This window comes from Nannospalax galili, unplaced genomic scaffold (assembly GCF_000622305.1).
Source record: "Nannospalax galili isolate Female #2095 unplaced genomic scaffold, S.galili_v1.0 scaffold768, whole genome shotgun sequence".
Lineage (NCBI taxonomy): Eukaryota > Metazoa > Chordata > Mammalia > Rodentia > Spalacidae > Nannospalax > Nannospalax galili.
Window position 1 is genome coordinate 2,916,923 of NW_008360317.1, and position 17,376 is coordinate 2,934,298.

At 39.8% G+C, this 17,376-nt stretch overlaps 1 protein-coding gene across 7 annotated transcripts in view; it reads right to left on the minus strand.

Annotated features, from left to right (window-relative positions):
• Brca2 (BRCA2 DNA repair associated) overlaps window positions 1-17,376 on the minus strand; it is a 100,992-nt gene that overhangs the window by 19,096 nt on the left and 64,520 nt on the right. For all 7 annotated transcript variants that reach the window (XM_029559665.1, XM_008825024.3, XM_008825025.3 and 4 more), the window contains 6 exons: window positions 16,474-16,661; window positions 12,116-12,286; window positions 10,992-11,331; window positions 4,917-5,072; window positions 4,679-4,823; window positions 3,430-3,551 (listed from right to left, as the gene is read on the minus strand). In XM_029559665.1, the coding sequence (XP_029415525.1) occupies window positions 3,430-3,551; window positions 4,679-4,823; window positions 4,917-5,072; window positions 10,992-11,331; window positions 12,116-12,286; window positions 16,474-16,661 (1,122 nt within the window). The remainder of the gene's footprint in view (window positions 1-3,429; window positions 3,552-4,678; window positions 4,824-4,916; window positions 5,073-10,991; window positions 11,332-12,115; window positions 12,287-16,473; window positions 16,662-17,376) is intronic.

Below are 17,376 nucleotides of genomic sequence, written 5' to 3' on the forward strand. Positions count from 1 at the left end.
GTCCTTAACTCCAGTTCCAGGGGAATCTGAAGCCCTTCTCTTCTGACCTCTGTGGCATTGCATAACATGAGTGCACTCACATACATGCAGGTAATATACTCATACACTTAAAAAATAGTAATAAAATATTAAAACAAAAAGTCATGGAGAATTTAGGGAAGAGATACATCTCAACATAATAAAGGCAATATACAATATACAATAAACCCATAACCAACATTATACTAAATGAAGAAAAACTCAAAGCAGTCCCATTGTATCAGGAGCAAAACAAGGATGTCCACTCTCTCTATTCCTGTGCAATACCCTACTTGAAGTCTTAGCTAGAGCACTAAATCAGATGAGAGTGATAAAGGGATACAAATCAGAAAGGCAGAAGTCAAAGAATCCTTATTTGCAGATGATATGATTCTATACATAAAAGATCCTAAAGATCCTACCAGAAAACTCCTAGAGTTGATAAATACATTCATTGAAGTAGGTTATAAAATTAACACCCCAAACTGGATGTGGTCACGCATGCCTTTAGTACCAGCACTCAGAAGGCAGAGGCAGGCGGATCTCTGTGAGATTGAGGCCAACCTGGTCTACAAAGCAAGTGCCAGGCCAGCTGGGGCTACAGGGAGACTCTGTTGCAAAAAGACCAAACAAAAACAAAAACAAAAACAAACCTCCAAAATGACAAAAAAAAAAATTAATACCCCAAATCAGTAGCCTTCTTATATACCAACAACAGACATACCAAGAAAAAGACCAGGGAAATGATAGCCTCAAAAAACATAAAATAACTTGGACCAATGCTCATGGATTGGTAGGATTAATACTGTGAAAATGGCCATCCTACTAATCCTACCAATATCAATCTACAAATTAAAAAAAAATATTTTATTTTTTATGTGTACAAGTGTATATGAGGCAATATCCATTATAATTCCAACACAATTCTTTACAGAAATTAAAAAAATAATCTCAAATTGCATATGGAAATAGAAAACCCCCAAGGTAGCCAAAATAATCCTTATTAAGGATTATTATCAAATTAAACTACAGAGATATAGAAATAAAAATAGCATAGTACTGACAAAACAAAACAGACACATTGAGCAGTGGAACAGAACTGAGGACCTAGATGTATTTATTTTTATTTATTTATTTTAAATTTTTAAAATTTATTTTTTGTGTATGAATGTTTTCCCTGTATTTATATAAGTGCACCCATGTCATGCAGTGCCTTCAGAGGCCAGAAGAGGAAGTTGGATCGCCTGGAACTGGAGTTAAGAATGGTTGTTTGCCATGTGAGTGCTGGGAACTGAACCTGGGTCCTGTGTAAGAGCAGCCAGTGCTCTTAATCCCTGAGTCATCTCTCCAGCCCTTTGGTTTATTTTTTAATCATATGAGGACCCAGATTTAAATCTGCACATTTACAGCTACCTGATTTTTGACAAAGGAGCCACAAGTACACAGAGAATAGACAGCACAGTAAATTGGACAGCTGCATGTAGAAGAATCAACTAGATCCCTATCTCTCAGCATGCACAAAACTCAACTCCAAATGGATCAAGGACCTCAATGTAAGATACAATACACTGAACCTGACAGAAGAGAGAAGTAGGGAATTATTGGCCCAGGAAAGGACTTTTTGAACAGAATTCCTATAGTGTAAGCACTAAATCCAACAACTGACAAATGAGCCCTCATGAAACTAAAAAGCTTCAAAGGCCACTATCATTCAAGTAAAGAGACAATCTAGAGAATGAGAAAAAAAAAGTCTTTATCAGCTGTTTCTCTGACAAGAGGGTTAGATCTGGAATACACAAAGAATTGAAAAACTGAACATCAAAAAACCAAACAACCCAATTAAAAATTGGGGCAACTCTACTCTTGGTTACCCACCAGAAGTTCATGATAAGACCCTATTGGTGAAGACACTACATACATGGCTGTAGAATAAAGAAGGAAAAATCAAGCTGGGGCTGACTTCAAAGCCTCACATCTACTGGCTAGTTTTCATAGTGCTGAAAGGTGCTGTGCCTGCTACCTGAAGAGAAATTAATCATCAACCTTACCCAGCTATGATTCCTGTGAGCTACAACAACTAGACTGGCAAGATATGCCCACTGCTGCAACAGTGCCAAGATTATAATGGCAGTAACCAATCACTTTGTAAGAGCTAGATGTGATAGATGACCACAAGGAAGCAGAGTTTTCCAGACTGATGGTCAGTTGCTCATATAAACTCACAACAATGGTAATAGCATGGACAAGTCCCACAACAGCTCAAGCCAGACAAAATCCTAATACAGAAGTGGGGAAGTAACCCCAACCCTACCTGAGAAACTATTGGCAACCAATGGCTGCTAGGGGGAGGAAAGTCAGTCTCTTTCAAGAGTGTACATCTTGGTAGGCTAACCAGGCTCCAGTGGATAGACCCATACTGAAGGACATTTGGGGACACAAATTAAGCTCTACAGTCCATAATAACATAACATAACATAACATAACTTAACATAACATAACATAACATAACATAACATAACATAACATAACATAACATAAGCTGGGCGTAGTGGCACACACCTTTAGTCCCAGCACTCGGGAAGCCAAGGCAGGCAGAGCTCTGTGAGTTCAAGGCCAGCCTGGTCTACACAGCAAATTCTAAGTCAGCTGGGGCTGCAGGGAGACCCTGTCTCAAAAAAAAAAAAAGTATATATCTATAAAAATATATATATATATATATAAATATATATATAAATATATATATATATATGGAGGACATGAAATTGGGTGGGACTATTAAGGGGGGGTACAGATAAGAAAATCTAAATATGATTAAAATATATAGTATGAAATTTGGAAAAATTCAATGAAAACGAGTTAATCTTGTTTTGATTGCTTTTAAGATTTGTTTTATTTTTACGTATTTATGTGTGTATATGTGTGTGCATGTGTGTCTGTGTGGGTGCATGTGAGTCTGGGTGCCCTCGGAGGTCAGAAGAGGATGTGGTATCCCCTGGAGCTGGATTTATAGGTGATTGTAAGCCACCCAACATGGGTGCTAGGAACCAAACTCTGGTCCTCTGAAAGAGCAGCAAACACTCTTAACTGCTGAGCCATCTCTCTAGCTGGTTTGGTTTTTTTGAGACAGTGCTGCCATGTCTCCCAGGCAGGCATATAGCCTGGCATCTTCCTGCTCAGTTTCCAGACTGCTGGGAGTACAGATGTGTGCCACCATAGTTGACTAGAAAACAAGCTGTTTGCATTTTAAACCATATTTATCTAACATGAAATTCATAAACACTGTCATCCAATTCTTGATGCAGAATCAAAAATATGTCAGAGAAGTCACCCTTCTGAAAGACGTAGCATTCTGACATACAGCTTCATAACCAAAAGGGATAAGGACCAAGGCTTCTTGACTAGTCTTCTCACCTCAAGGTAATCCGGGTCTGGTGCATTTTTCACTGCTTCATAAAGATCTGCACCATCCTGGAGAGAGTGGACTTGTTGCCTTGTGAGTGCATGGGATGGCATACACTGTTTTGTTTTATTTTCTGGGGGAGGTGAGGAAGAACCAGTAATTAGCAAAATCAAAAACTTAAGAGTGAAAACAAGAGAGCCAAGCAAAAACACCCAAAGGAGGTAAATGAAATAATAAAATGTCATCTAGGGTGGTGATATGGCTCAGAAGGTAAACATGCTTATCAGCAAGCCTGAACACCCAATTTCAATCCTGGGAAAACACATGGTAGAAGGAGAGAAATGATTCCCATAATTTGTTCCTGACTTCATACTTGTGCTGTGTCATACATACTTAAATACACACACTAACTAACTAAATAAATAAATGTAGTAAGGATGTGTAAAAAGCCATGTATCTGGGGCTGGAGAAATGGCTCAAAGTTTGTTAGGAACACTGGCTGCTCTTGCAGAGGACCTGGGTTTGAGGTGCCGGCACCCACATACTGAATAACAACCTCCGTAACTCCAGTTCCAGGAATCTGACAAACCTCTTCTAACCTCTGCAGACACTGCACGACATGGGTGTACTTAATACATGCAGGCAATACACATGTACACATAAGTTTTGTTTTAAAAAGCCATATATCTACTAAGATTCCTTGGAAAAAATGAAACTGTTGTAGTCATAGTTAAAAAGTTATTCACAGTTTATTCAATTAGATTAATTTGTAACTTGAATAATTTGTTTCTCATACTGATTCATTTATTTATGAAAACAGTGTAAGTGGTGATTTTAAACCAAACACTGGAAGTCCTTTTTTTTTCGGTCTTTTTGAGACAGGGTCTCCCTGTAGGCCCAGCTGGCTTGGAACTCATTATGTAGACCAGGCTGGCCTCGAATTCACAGGGATCCGCCTGCCTCTGCCTCCCAAGTGCTGGGACTAAAGGTGTGCGCCCCCGTGCCCAGCCGGAAGTCCAATTTTTAAAGAAGATTTATTTTTGTTTGTGTCAATGACTGACATGTTTGTGGGGGATTTCTTGGAGCCTGTACAGGCAGTTGTTAAATGCTGGAAACCAAACTTGGGTCCTCTGCAAGAACAGGAAGTACTCTTCACCGTTTAGCCATCTCACTAGCCTCTCAATTATAAATATTAAATTAAAAGCTTCTAAAACATTGTTCTTATTTGAGAAATAATTTGCAATTTACAACTCATTCTACCTTCAGGGTCTTTAAATTCTGCTTGAATTTTAGTGAATAAAGCTTCTAGTTTCTTCTGTTGGACCTCTGCAAACTTTGTCGCTTCTTTTTCCTCTTCTTTTTCATTACGAAATACATATAATCCAGATGCTGTTTTCTCCACCCACTGTATGATATATTGAATTAAGAAAATAGGAGGGAACATTAAAATTCTCTTAAAAGAAAGAAATACACAGTAAATTTTCAAAATATACCATACCTGCATAGGGTACACTCTTTGAACAATAATATCAACACAGCCAACGTTTCCTCCGTCACTGAAGAGCGAGGACAAGGGCAGAGGGAAGGGCCTGGGATCAGGAAAGAACCCAAGTTTGGTGTACCAGCAAGCAGGCCGGGTACTGTTAGCTGAAATCTGGAGAAGTTAATGAATGAATCAATTTAGAAGTTAAACATAATTCAATTCTACTCCAAAATTTTCATTCCTTGAGGGTTGCTATAAAAATATTCACTTTTTTTCTGGGCATGGTGGCACATGCCTTTAACACCAGCAGAGGCAGAGGAAGAGGCAGGCAGATTTCTGTGAGTTCAAGGCAAGCCTGGTCTACACAGTAACTTCCAGGCCAGCTGGGGCTACGGCGAGGTTCTGTCTCAAAAAGACACCCCCCCCCCGCCAAATTCATGTTTAAATGTTTCATATGATTAGTAACAGTAAAAAAGTGAACAAATGAAAAATTTGTACGAAAGTGAAAATACCTCAACATTTAGTACTTTAGGGTTTGGGGTATAATTCTGTTGTATAGCACTTGTTCAGCATGTGGAAGTCCTGGATTTGACCTTTTAGTACCACACACACATTTCTGCTACAAATATCGTTACTAAAAATAGATAAAAGAGGGGCTGGAGAGATGACTCAACTGGCAAATTCCTTGCCCTGCAAACATGAAGATCCGAATTCTATACCTAGAACCAAAGTAGAAATGTCTGGAGTGGTAGTGCGTATTTGTAATCCCAGAGCTGGGAGTACACAGGAGGATCCCTGGGGTTCCCTGCCCTGGTTGAGCTCCAGGCCAAGGAGAGACTCTGTCCAAAAGCAGGTGGATGATATTACCGAGGATGACACATAAGTTGTCTTCTGGCCTCTACATGCATGTGCATACATACGTACCTGCACATACACACAGACAGAAGAAAAAAAAAAAATAGCCAGATGGGTGTGGTCACAAACACCTGTAACTCCAACCCTTGAGAAACTAGAGACAGGAGGATCAGAGCTTCAAGGCCAGCCTTGGCTACATAATGAGTTCCAAGCCAGCTATATGAGGGCTATATGAGACTCTGTTTTAAAAAAGATAAAAGTAACTTCAATTTAAACATGGTAAATCATTTATGCTAGAAATAAGTTTGCGGTCGCAAAGAAATAGGCCATACCACTCCAAATAAAGTGTCTTGACAAGGCAAAGCTTTACCTCTGATGAGAAAAGTGTGCAGCTCACACAAAATGGAGAAGCAAGTACACCAAGCATGAAATCTGATAGTATTTTATCTTAACACACAGTACTGTGTCTTTCCTGTTGCCTGGGTCTGACCTCACAGTCTTTCCAGGTGGCCAATTTTAAAAGAATCAGTGCAAAGAAAATGAAGGAAAGGAAAAAGGGTTGGATTTGAAAGGGGGAAAGAAGTCAGTCAATCCCTCTACGCCATCAAGTTCTGGGAAGGCAGCAGGGCCCTTGGGTAAACAAAAGTGTGAGTGTGTGTGTATATGTGTGAGGGGGTTGTGTATGAGATTATTCCAGGGCTGGAGAGATGGTTCAGTGGTTAAGAGCACTGGCTGCTAGCAACAACCGTCAATTATCTCCAGTTCCAGGGGATCCGACACCCTCTTCTGACCTCCTCGGGCACTGTGTGACATGGGTGCACTTACATACATGTAGGCAATATACTCATACACATAAAAAATAAAAATAAAAAAGTAATAAAAAGCTCTCAAAAGTTGTGCTAGTAAAAACACATTCAAGGATCAGAAGAGAAAACTAGAAACAATTCTAGAAGGTAGGGGAAGAAAAGAAGAAAAAAAGGGACGACCTGTATAAGATTGGACCTGTCAACCTCCTGTCACAGAGGGGAGGGGCTCGTGAGTCCCTGCTCCTTCCTAAGGATCCAAAGGCAGTGAACAGTGGCTGGGGAAGGAGAGACATTTTCTTCCATGGTGCAGCTACCATCAGGTGCCTGTGGTCTTGTAAATAACTTCTCACCCATGCTCCTGTAAGCAGCCCCAATGAAACTCACTGACACGCATGCACGCATGCATGTGCACGCAAAAGAAAAAGGAAATTGGGAAAAGGAAGGGGGATCCATAGGAGGGGACATGGGAGGAAATGGGGTGAATATGATTAAAATAGCTTATATATATAAAAATGTCAAAATGAAACCCATTATTAATAATGCATATATACTTAATACAGGTTAAGAAAATACATTAAAATAGAAGACTAAAAATCAGTAGATCAATTTAGAAAATCTAGTGCTCAAATATTAGGAAATCTATGAAGAAAGACATCATCAAAACACTACAAGAAAATCTCTTAGAATTCAGTGAAATACACAGCTTCTGGACTGAGTACTACTGAGGACCTAAAAATATTTTTTAATTTTATGTGTATGAGTGTATTGCCTGCATGTGTGTAAGTGCACCTGTGCTGTGCAATGCCTGCAGATGCCAGAAGAGGGTGCTGGAGCCCCTGAAATTGCAGTTATGGACAGCTGTTAGCTGCCACAGGTGCTCTGAAAGAACTCAAGTGTTCCTAACTGTCGAGCCATCTCTCCAGCCCTTTTTTCTCTTTTTGAGACAGGGTCTTCCTGTAGCCCCAACTGGCCTGGAACTCAGAGATAATGCCTGCCTCAGTCTCCCAGGTGCTGGGAGTAGAGGTGTGCATCATCGCACCCAGCTAAAGGGCAGTAATTTTTATAAAGAAAATAAAAGGGGTTGGAGAGACAGCTTACTGGTTAAGAGCACTGTCTGCTCTTGCAGAGGACCCAAATTTGGTTCCCAGCATCCATATGGCACCTAACAACCAACTCCAGTTTTAAGGGATTCAACACCTTCTGATCTCTTCAGGTACTGCATGGCACAGGTGCACTTACAAATATGCAGGCAAAACACTCATATACATTATATGAATAAAATTCATAAATAAAACAAAAATAAAATTAAAAATAAAAAAGACACTAATGAATTTTATTGTGAAATTTCAGAATACTGGAGAAAAAGCAATCTTTTTTTAATACACTTTATTATTTTTACTTTATATGTATGAGTGTATTGCCTACATGTTATGTGAGTGCACCTGTGTCTGCAATGCCACGGAGGTCAGAAGAGGGCTTCAGATTCCCCTGGAACTGGAATTAAGGACGGTTCATAGCCGCCATGTGGGTGCTGGGAATCGAACCTGGGTCCTCTGAAAGAGCAGTCAGTGCTCTTAACTGCTGAGCCATCTCTCCAGCCAGAGAAAAAGCAATCTTAAGAACAGATATATAAAAGGCCACTGAGATGGCTCTGTGGGTAAAGGCACTTGCCACCAAGCCTGACAACCTGAGTTCAATCTCTAGGACCCACATGGTTTAAGGTCCTTTGACTTCCATATGCGTGCCATGGCATGCATGTTTATGTACACACAATAAATAAAGTGTAATTTAAAAAACAGACCATATAGTAAAGGACTGCAAATAAAAACAGCAATGAGCTGGGCATGGTGGTGCACGCCTTTAATCCCAGCACTTGGGAGGCAGAGGCAGGCGGATCTCTGTGAGTTCAAGGCCAGCCTGGTCTACATAGTGAGTTCCAGGACAGCTGGGGCTACAGGGAGAATCTGTCTCAAAAAGACCAAAAACAACAACAACAACAACAAAAAACCCAACAATGAACTTACTCAGAAGCTGTACTAGTATTAACTAGTATTAAGAGCTACACTAACAGCAAGAAGCTAACAAGAGAACTGTCTTCAAAATTCTGGGGCTGAGAATCTAGCTCAGTGGTAGAGCTCTTGCCTAGCATGTGTGAGACTCTGGTTTTGATTTTCTCCATCACCCACAAAAGGATATATATGATTAGGAAGGAAAAAAAAAAAGGCCTTTAATAATCCCAGGGAAAGCAGTAAATTTTATAGTGTTCTGTTCATGTTCAACTAGTTTCTAGAAAGGGAATAACCATTTAATTATTTTTCTTTCTGTTATTATTACCCTCAGTGTCATATTTATAGGAAAAAAGCAATCTTATAAATTTTCATAAAGTGTCTTTATTAGGGTCTGATAATCTTTCTTTCTCCCCCCAGCCTCCTCCCTCCCTCCCTTCCCTCTTCCTCTTCTTCTTCTTTGGTGTTTTGGAGACAGTCTCCCTGTAGCCCTGGCTGACCTAGAACTTATTTATGTAGATCAAGCTGGCCTTGAACTCACAGAGATCCACCTGCCTCTGCCTCCCAAGTGCTGGGATTAAAGGTATGCATCACCATATCTGGCTGATAATTATTTTTTTAATTATAGGATAGGGGGTGAGGAGATAGCCCAGATGGTGAAGTGTTTGTCTTGAGGATCTGAGTTCTATTCCTAGAACCCATATAAAAAAAGTCAGGTGTGGAGCAGGGATGCAGTTTAGTTGGCAATGTTTACTTAGCAAGCATGAAGCACTAAGGTTGATCCCCAGCACTGCAGAAGCAGGTATGATGGTCCATACCTGTAATCCCAGCACCTGGGAGGGGGAGGCAGGAGCACCAGAAGTTCAAGGTCATCCTTGGGAAACATAGGGAGTTTAAGGGCCAGCCTGGGCTACATGCGACCCTGTCTCCAATTAGAAAGCAAAAGCACACATGTACAGTCACACAAGTTAAATAATTACAGTTGTGAGGGTCAAGGACTAAAAGAAAGAGCCAGAGGGACTGAAATGGTTGTTTCTGGAACATGAACAGGTGATAAAAGTGCTGTACCAAGGATTTTTTTCTTCTGTTATAAGCCTTATACTTAACTTCCAAAAATGTATACATGTATTGATTTGATAAAAACATGAGCAACAAACAAGAAAACAAAAACCACTGAAAGTTTGGTATTTTATGCAACACAAACCAAAGGCCTGTTTTGGCCTGATCAAATGCTTTCAGTAAAAAGTGTCATAATCTCAGCACTTGGGAGGCTGATGAAGGAGGAACACTGGTGGTTTGAGGGCAGCATGGGCTACACAGTGAGTTCTAGGACAGCCTAGGCTACAAAATGAGACTGTCTCAAGGGAAAAAAAAAGTGACCCAAGGGTTGGCAAAATGGTTTGGTGGTTATCACACTTGTCTAACATAAACAATACTCTGGATTCCATTCAACATCACAAAAAAGAAAAAAGGATTAAGAAATGCTTCTGAATTAGAAGCATCCAGAATATGACAGAAGTAAACTCTCCAAGTGAACTGAATCTGCAATATTATTAGTAACTTCAAATAGCAACAATGCAGATTATTCATCATGGCAAGGCCCATTTCATAGCTTTAAATCTACACAGAAATGAAGATTTGATGGAGCTCAGTTTTGCAGAAGGTGAATCAAGGACAAGTCAGAGTCCAGCTGTCTCTTGAAAACAAGAGAATGTTTGGACACTGGTGGAATACTGCCTCCCAGTCAAGGGCAGAACATGGCCTTAGGATAGTAAGAATGATAGTGGATGGGCTTGTGTTTTCATTTCTCACAGACTGGAGCTCTGGGAAAGGGTTTGGTTAGTAACAGAAAAGAAAAACACCCTTTACTTTGAATTTCATTTGATTTATGTTTTGCATGCTGTATTCTTGGCTGACCATGCTCATTAGGTATAAAGAGCAACTCTTAGAATTAAACTTGCCTTTCTCACCTGAGAGTCTGGTCCTTTGCCTTCTACAATTCTGTCGTCCAACAGCAGACCTGAATCTCTACAAAGACTATTATTTTATTACTACATATTTGAGCAGTACTGGAGTTCAAATCTGAATCACACTGTAACAGGGATCAGATCAAGTAATTGGGGTTAAAGCAAAGATATGAGAACAAGTAGGTAGTAAGGGACACAAGAACCCAAACTGAATTCTACAGATTTTACTCTTGTTCTTTAACTGGAACTGCATTTAGCTCCAGAACTAGCTCTGGCTCTCCTCTAACCAGCAAAAACTGTTTGAAGAATTTGCTTCTTCTACTACAAGTACATTTTCAAGAAATGTAGTATCCTTAATGGCGTAAGTAAATTCAACACTTTAAGCGTATAACCACTTTAGAATGTAACTGAGTCATTGCCTGGTTCTTACCCAGAGTGTGCATTAGTTTAATTTACCTTTAGCATAAGAGAGGCTGGGGCTTCTAGAGGTGCACAGGCATCAGAAGAGCCCATCAGTTCTGCCCCGTGCACAATGATCTTCTGACCCACAGTCAGTCTCCCACTCTTTAAGAGGGCCAGGAGTGGAGGATCTAGCTGGGCCTTGACAGCATACCATCCATCTGTAAGTTCGATCACATCTACTTTCTTGGTATCAACACCAGAAGTTTCAGATATACTTGTGCTTGATGAAATGATGTCAGAAACACAGAGAACAAGTGTCTTTGCAGGTGTGTCATCCCTTTCCACTATTTTTTTTATAGCTGATCTTCTGCTGCTGTCAATTTCCACATCATATCTGAAAATGAAATGAAAATGCCAATTTTAGGGATTATACCTCTAGAATTCAATGCAAACAAAGCCATTGAACAACTGAGAATAAAGATTAGTTCATCTGGCTGGAGAGATGGTTCTGCAATTAGGAGAGCTTGCTGAGCAATAATGAGAACCAAAGTTTGGACCCCAGTATCCACATAATAAGCTGGGTGTCCAGCACATGCCTGTAACCGCAGCTCTGAGGTGAGTGGAGACAGGACAATCACTGAGCCTTGCTGGCTTTCAGCCTAGCCATGAAAACATAAACCCCAGGTTCAGAAAGAGACGCTGCCTCAAAGGAATAGGCAAGGAGTGATAGAGGCAGATACCCAACCCCATCTTCTGTCCTCTGTTCACGGAAACAGGAATGTATATCCACACATGCATATAAACACTGACTCTCTCAAATAAGAAAATAGATCTTTAAAAAAGAAATCCCAAAAAGACAGTTTTTTAAAGTTTAGCTAGAAACATACTGTCTTGTATTGTTGAAATATGAAGGCAAAAAAGTGTTTTACTAGCAGTCTTTAAATACTGGATCAAATTAGTACTTCATATGTCCAAAGATTCAAGAGAGGGGAGGGAGAAGAGAGGAGCAGGAGGCATATGAATATGTGACTTTTCATAAGAGGGAGCTGTGGGATGACAGGACAGGATGGGAAGTGTCAGTTAGAACTGGTTTGTGCACCACTTTTGACATGTCCCAGGCAACACAGGACCTTGTATACTGCATTACATGATCACTCACTATAATTCTTTAAACTTGCCTGTACTTTAGTTGAAGCAGCACTCTTTCTGGGTTTAGGCATCTATTAGCAAATTCCTTAGGAAAAGAAAATTCCATAGCTGCCAGTTTCCATATAATCCATCTGTAGTGATTATAGACCCAAACTCTAGAAACAAGCTTTGGATCCACACCTGGAGTGTCACACAGAGCCCTGAACAAATAAATATACAAGAATATAATAAGAAACACATAGAATAATATTGAATTCAACAATGGTGACTATTCTCTATACAGAAGACTTACACTGTGCAATTCCATTCAGTAAACTTGAGTGAACATGTACCTACAGATTAATGTAATTTTAAAAAAATTATTTAACATCTAACAAAAGTAGCATATTAAAAATTCCAGCTAATGAAATGGCCAATACATTAATTTCAAATCATAGTTGTTTCTAGAAAATGAATCTTTTGTTTTTTGAGACAGAGTCTCCCTGTAGCCCCTGTTGGCCTGGTACTTGCTACCTAGACCAGGGTGAACTTAATCTCACAGAGATCTGCCTGCCTCTGCCTCTGGAGTGCTGGGGAGAAGACATGTGCTACCACGCCCAGCTGAAAATGAGATTAAAAAAAATATTTTATTATTTTTATTTTATGTGTATATGTGTATTGCCTGCATGTAGGTAAGTGCACCCGTGTTATGCAATACCCTCAGAGGACAGAAGAGGCTGTCGGATCCCCCAGAACTGGAGTTAGGGACAGTTGTTACCTGCTATGTGGATTTGAACCTGAGTATTCTGCAAGAACAGTCAATGTTCTTATCTGCTGAGCCATCTCCAGCCTCCAAAAATGAGATTCTTAATTTAAAATAATTATAATTATATTTAGATTATTTTCCTTATTAAAGAGAATACTGGGGCTTCCTTGACATCATTTCTTCTCTTCAAATCTCTACCTCCTCCCTCTTTCTCATTTTTACTCTTAGTAAGACAACAGAAGTAATCCGAACACCCATAGGCTTCTCCCTTACATCCACCCCCACAGCACCTGCAACCTTACACTCTGCCTTCCCCTGCCATGTATACTCGCTCTCATCCCTTTTTGCCTAATCAAGACCAGCACCTAGGAAATGACATTCCGTTTTTTTTTTTTTTTTTTGGCCTGAGCCATTTCTCCAGCCCTAAGCTTTTCTCTTTTAAGTTGACTAGCTGAGGTTTTTGCTACAGTAGTGGAAAGCCAACACACATAACAATTTTTCTCTACTGGACAGTACCCATCAGCATTAAAGCTAGTTTATATGTGTCTTCCTTAAAGTACACGTTAGAACACTCTCTGATCCTACTTCCTCCTCAAAGTACTACTCCTTTCTCTGTTTCTCTCTTTGGTAATCCTTGATAGAATCTATTGTATTCCTCTGTCTCATCTTCAATAGCCTATTATCTTCATTCAGTTCAGGCTTTAGTCCCACCAACTCACAGAGCTGTTTTTTAAATTAAAGCTAGTTATGATCTCAATAATATTAAATCCAGTGGTCAACTGTCAGTCCTTACCTTGCAATTCCTTCCCACAGTTATCAGAGCTGGTAATTCTCTATTCCATGAAACTCCACCTTCACTAGGCACACAATACACTGTACTAGTCTGCATCTAGTCCTTTCTGGTCATTTCTTTCAGCCTTTTTTTTTTCATAGCACCCATGTCAGGTGGCTCACAACTGCCTGAAAGTCTCTCTTGGGGATCTGATGCCCTCTTCTGGTCTCCATAAGGCTCCCTCACACGTGGCACACTCAAGACAGACATACAAATGTACATATAAATAAAAATAAACCTTCAAATGCATTTCATATGTCCGCATTTACCTATGAGTTCCAGCCATGCATATCCAACTTATGTCTACCACCATAACTTAAATCAAATATTCAAAGCTTGAACTTTCATAACCTTTCTATCTTTGTTCTTCTCAATTCTGGTAGTTACATGGTAGCTCTATCATTCCAGCTGAAGGCTTAAAATTAAATCTGTTACAGACTAACTTGCAAACACAGGAAAGGAATATGTGACAAGTAGAATCCAGTTTATAAACTGGCTATCAGCTAGGTGCTAAGGTCAGAACATTTGTTATCTTTTACTCTCCTCTCATACTCCACATCCAGTCCCAAGCAAGTCCTCACAGCACTGCCTTCAAATGCACCCAGAGTCCAACTGCTACTATCTAGGACCCAGCCACCATTTCTTATTTGGTTTATTGCAATACTTTCCTAAGTAATTGCTCAGGTTCCATTCTTTCCTTTCCCCACAGGTCAATCCCAATAAGCAGTCAGAGTTGTTTTTCAAAAATAAGTTTGTGCTGAGTGTGGTAGCTTGCACCTATAATTCCAAGCACTTGGGAGGCAGAGGCAGGAGGACCACCAGCCAGCCAGTCAACTAGCTAGCCAGCCAGCCAACCAACCAACTCACCGTACTTTGATCACACCATCTTTTGCTTTAAATCTAAAACTGCTGCTAAAGAATAAAAGTCAAAGTTCTCTGAAGGTCTATGAGTCTTTCTAGCTCATTCTTTTGTGGTATTGAGGATGAAATCCAGGACTTCACACATGCTAGGCAAGTGCTCTACCATTAACCGCACCCTCAGCTCCTATCTCACTACTACTACTCTTCTCCTGCCCACTGCAATCCAGACACACCAATTTCCTTCTTTTTCCTCAAATGCTCCACGCATGCTCACCTGAGAGCCTGCTACACTTGCCTGATAGTCTTGTGCTCACTTTCTGCACCATTCCCAGGTCATTTATTGGATTCCAGTGACTCAGTGAAGTCTTTTGGACTACTTTATTTAAAATTACAATTCTGAGCCAGGCATGATGGCAGATATTTCTAAATCAAGCACTTGGAAGGTGAGGGCAAGATCTCAAATCCCAGCAGTCTTGCTTCCACAGAAAATCCCTCCCTCAAAATAAACAAAATAAAAACCCATAAAAGAAACTATCCCCACAAGGCAACAACCTTCTAGCTTTTGTCTATTTTTATACGTATCACTTTCTAATATACAGTTTACATACTTCTTAAATTTTATTGTTGAGAATGTCATATATGTGTACAATGAAGTATGATCTTAGCAAATCTCCGTTTCTTCACTCCAGCTCCCCCTGTATCTTCCCAACATTACCCCTCCCAACCTTCATGTCTTTTGTTGTTTTTGTTTTGTTTATTTGTTTGATAGCCCACTCAGTTAGAGCTGCCCATATGTGCAAGGGTATGGGGGCATCCACTGGACACAGGAAACCTACCAGTGACCCACATTCTAAAAAAAAAAAGTGATTCTCCAGCTCCCAGCAACCAACTATTCATTGCTAACAGCTCCTCAATAAAGCGGGGGTGGCAGGTCTTTTGGACGGAGATCTTTCTTTTGCTTTGTTATTCCTCATGGCAAACAGAGTACCTGCATGCAGTAGGGTGCTTAATAAATACTTGGTGAATGGTCAAAAAAACACTCTAACTTTATGAACCCTACCTACCTGACTACAGGGTGATCACACAATTTCTATATTATACAGCTTATTTAGTACAAGAAATAATATAACTATTTTATTATGAATCCATCGCAGACGTTTGTCATTTAAGACATGCCCAAGATACGAATATAATGCAAACTAAAAAATTTCAGGGAAATTATCATACTCCCCAAACTGTATTATATAATTTTTAAAAAATAAAGGTACAGGCACAAAGTACTATATCCTTGATAACAAAACATTATGTTTTGGGGCTGAAGAGATGGCTCAGAGGTTAAGAACACTGGCTGCTCTTGCAGAGGACCCAGGTTCAGTTTCCAGTAACCACATGGTGGCTAACGGTCCCGAACTCCAGTTCCAGGGGATCTGACACCCTCTTCTGACTTCTGAGGGCACTGCATGACATGGGTGCACTTACATACATGCAGTCAAAACACTCATACACAAAAAACAAACAAAAAACCCCCAAACCACCCACCCACCCACCTCCTTCAAAAAAAAAACAGGGGTTGAGAGATGGCTCAGTCTTGCAGAAGACCCAGGTTTAGTTCCAGCACCCACATGGTGGCTAACAGTTGTCCATAACTCTAGTTCCATGCATGTACCAATGCATGCATGTGGTATAGTTACATACTTGTAAACAAAGCACACATATACATAAAATAAAATAAAAATTAAAAAAAAACCCTACTTCATTAAGTCCTAGGACAAATCACATTAATTTTTCAAAAGATTTCAACAGAATTTTTAGTGAATCAAAATGTGCTTTAAAACATTTCTAGCCAATGTTTTAGTTTCAGAGCCAGAGAGAAAAAAAGAGGCACTTGTGAGGAATAGAGGATGATGTAACATTTAAAGGTTAAAATAAAATCTTTTTGTACACAGTACCTATAAAATTCTTCTTTTCCAGCCTTTCCATCATTGGAGGGTATTAACCATCCTCCATCAGCCAACTGAATTCCTTTTCCAGCATGTAAATTTTCCTTACCAAAATAATCCTGAATAGAAAACTGAAAACACTCAGCATTTTTGCTGTTAATTTTTATGCATTGTTTAGAAACACCATACATATAGAGCTGTAAAAAACAGAAAAAAATTGATAATGAATTAAAAAAAAATCAAAATTTATCCAGAATTTTTCATTTAAATACTAAAATATTCACTATAAAATATTTAACTGGGCTAGGAGTGTAAGTCAGTGATAAAGTACATGTTTAGCATGTGAAGAGCACTGGGTTTGACAAACCACACCCCCATCAACAAAGATACATACACAGACATGCGCACAGAAAACAGCACAGAACATGAAACTCTTCTATACCAAAATGTATAATGTACTCTGAGTAGCTTATACATTCAAGAGTCGGTTGTGCTTTTTTATTGCCTCTGTGTATATTCTTCCTGCTAAATCTGCCACAATAAAGCACTGTGGGGATAAACGGGATAAATAACTTCTGAAATCTCGAGCAGAAGGCTGTATCTCTTCAGTAGCACATATATTAAGATTAAATAACACCCCGGTAAGCATGGCCCCTGCACAATGAAGGCATGCAAACATATGAAGTGTTCCATATTTTTAACCTATTATTTTGTATGAATAATATTTACTAACAATTTTTTTCTAAAAAGGCAGAGCAGGGCCGGGCGTGGTGGCGCACGCCTTTTATCCCAGCACTCGGGAGGCAGAGGCAGGCAAATCTCTGTGAGTTCAAGGCCAGCCTGGTCTACATAGTGAGTTCCAGGACAGCTGGGGCTACAGGGAGACCCTGTCTCAAAAAGACAGAAAAAAAA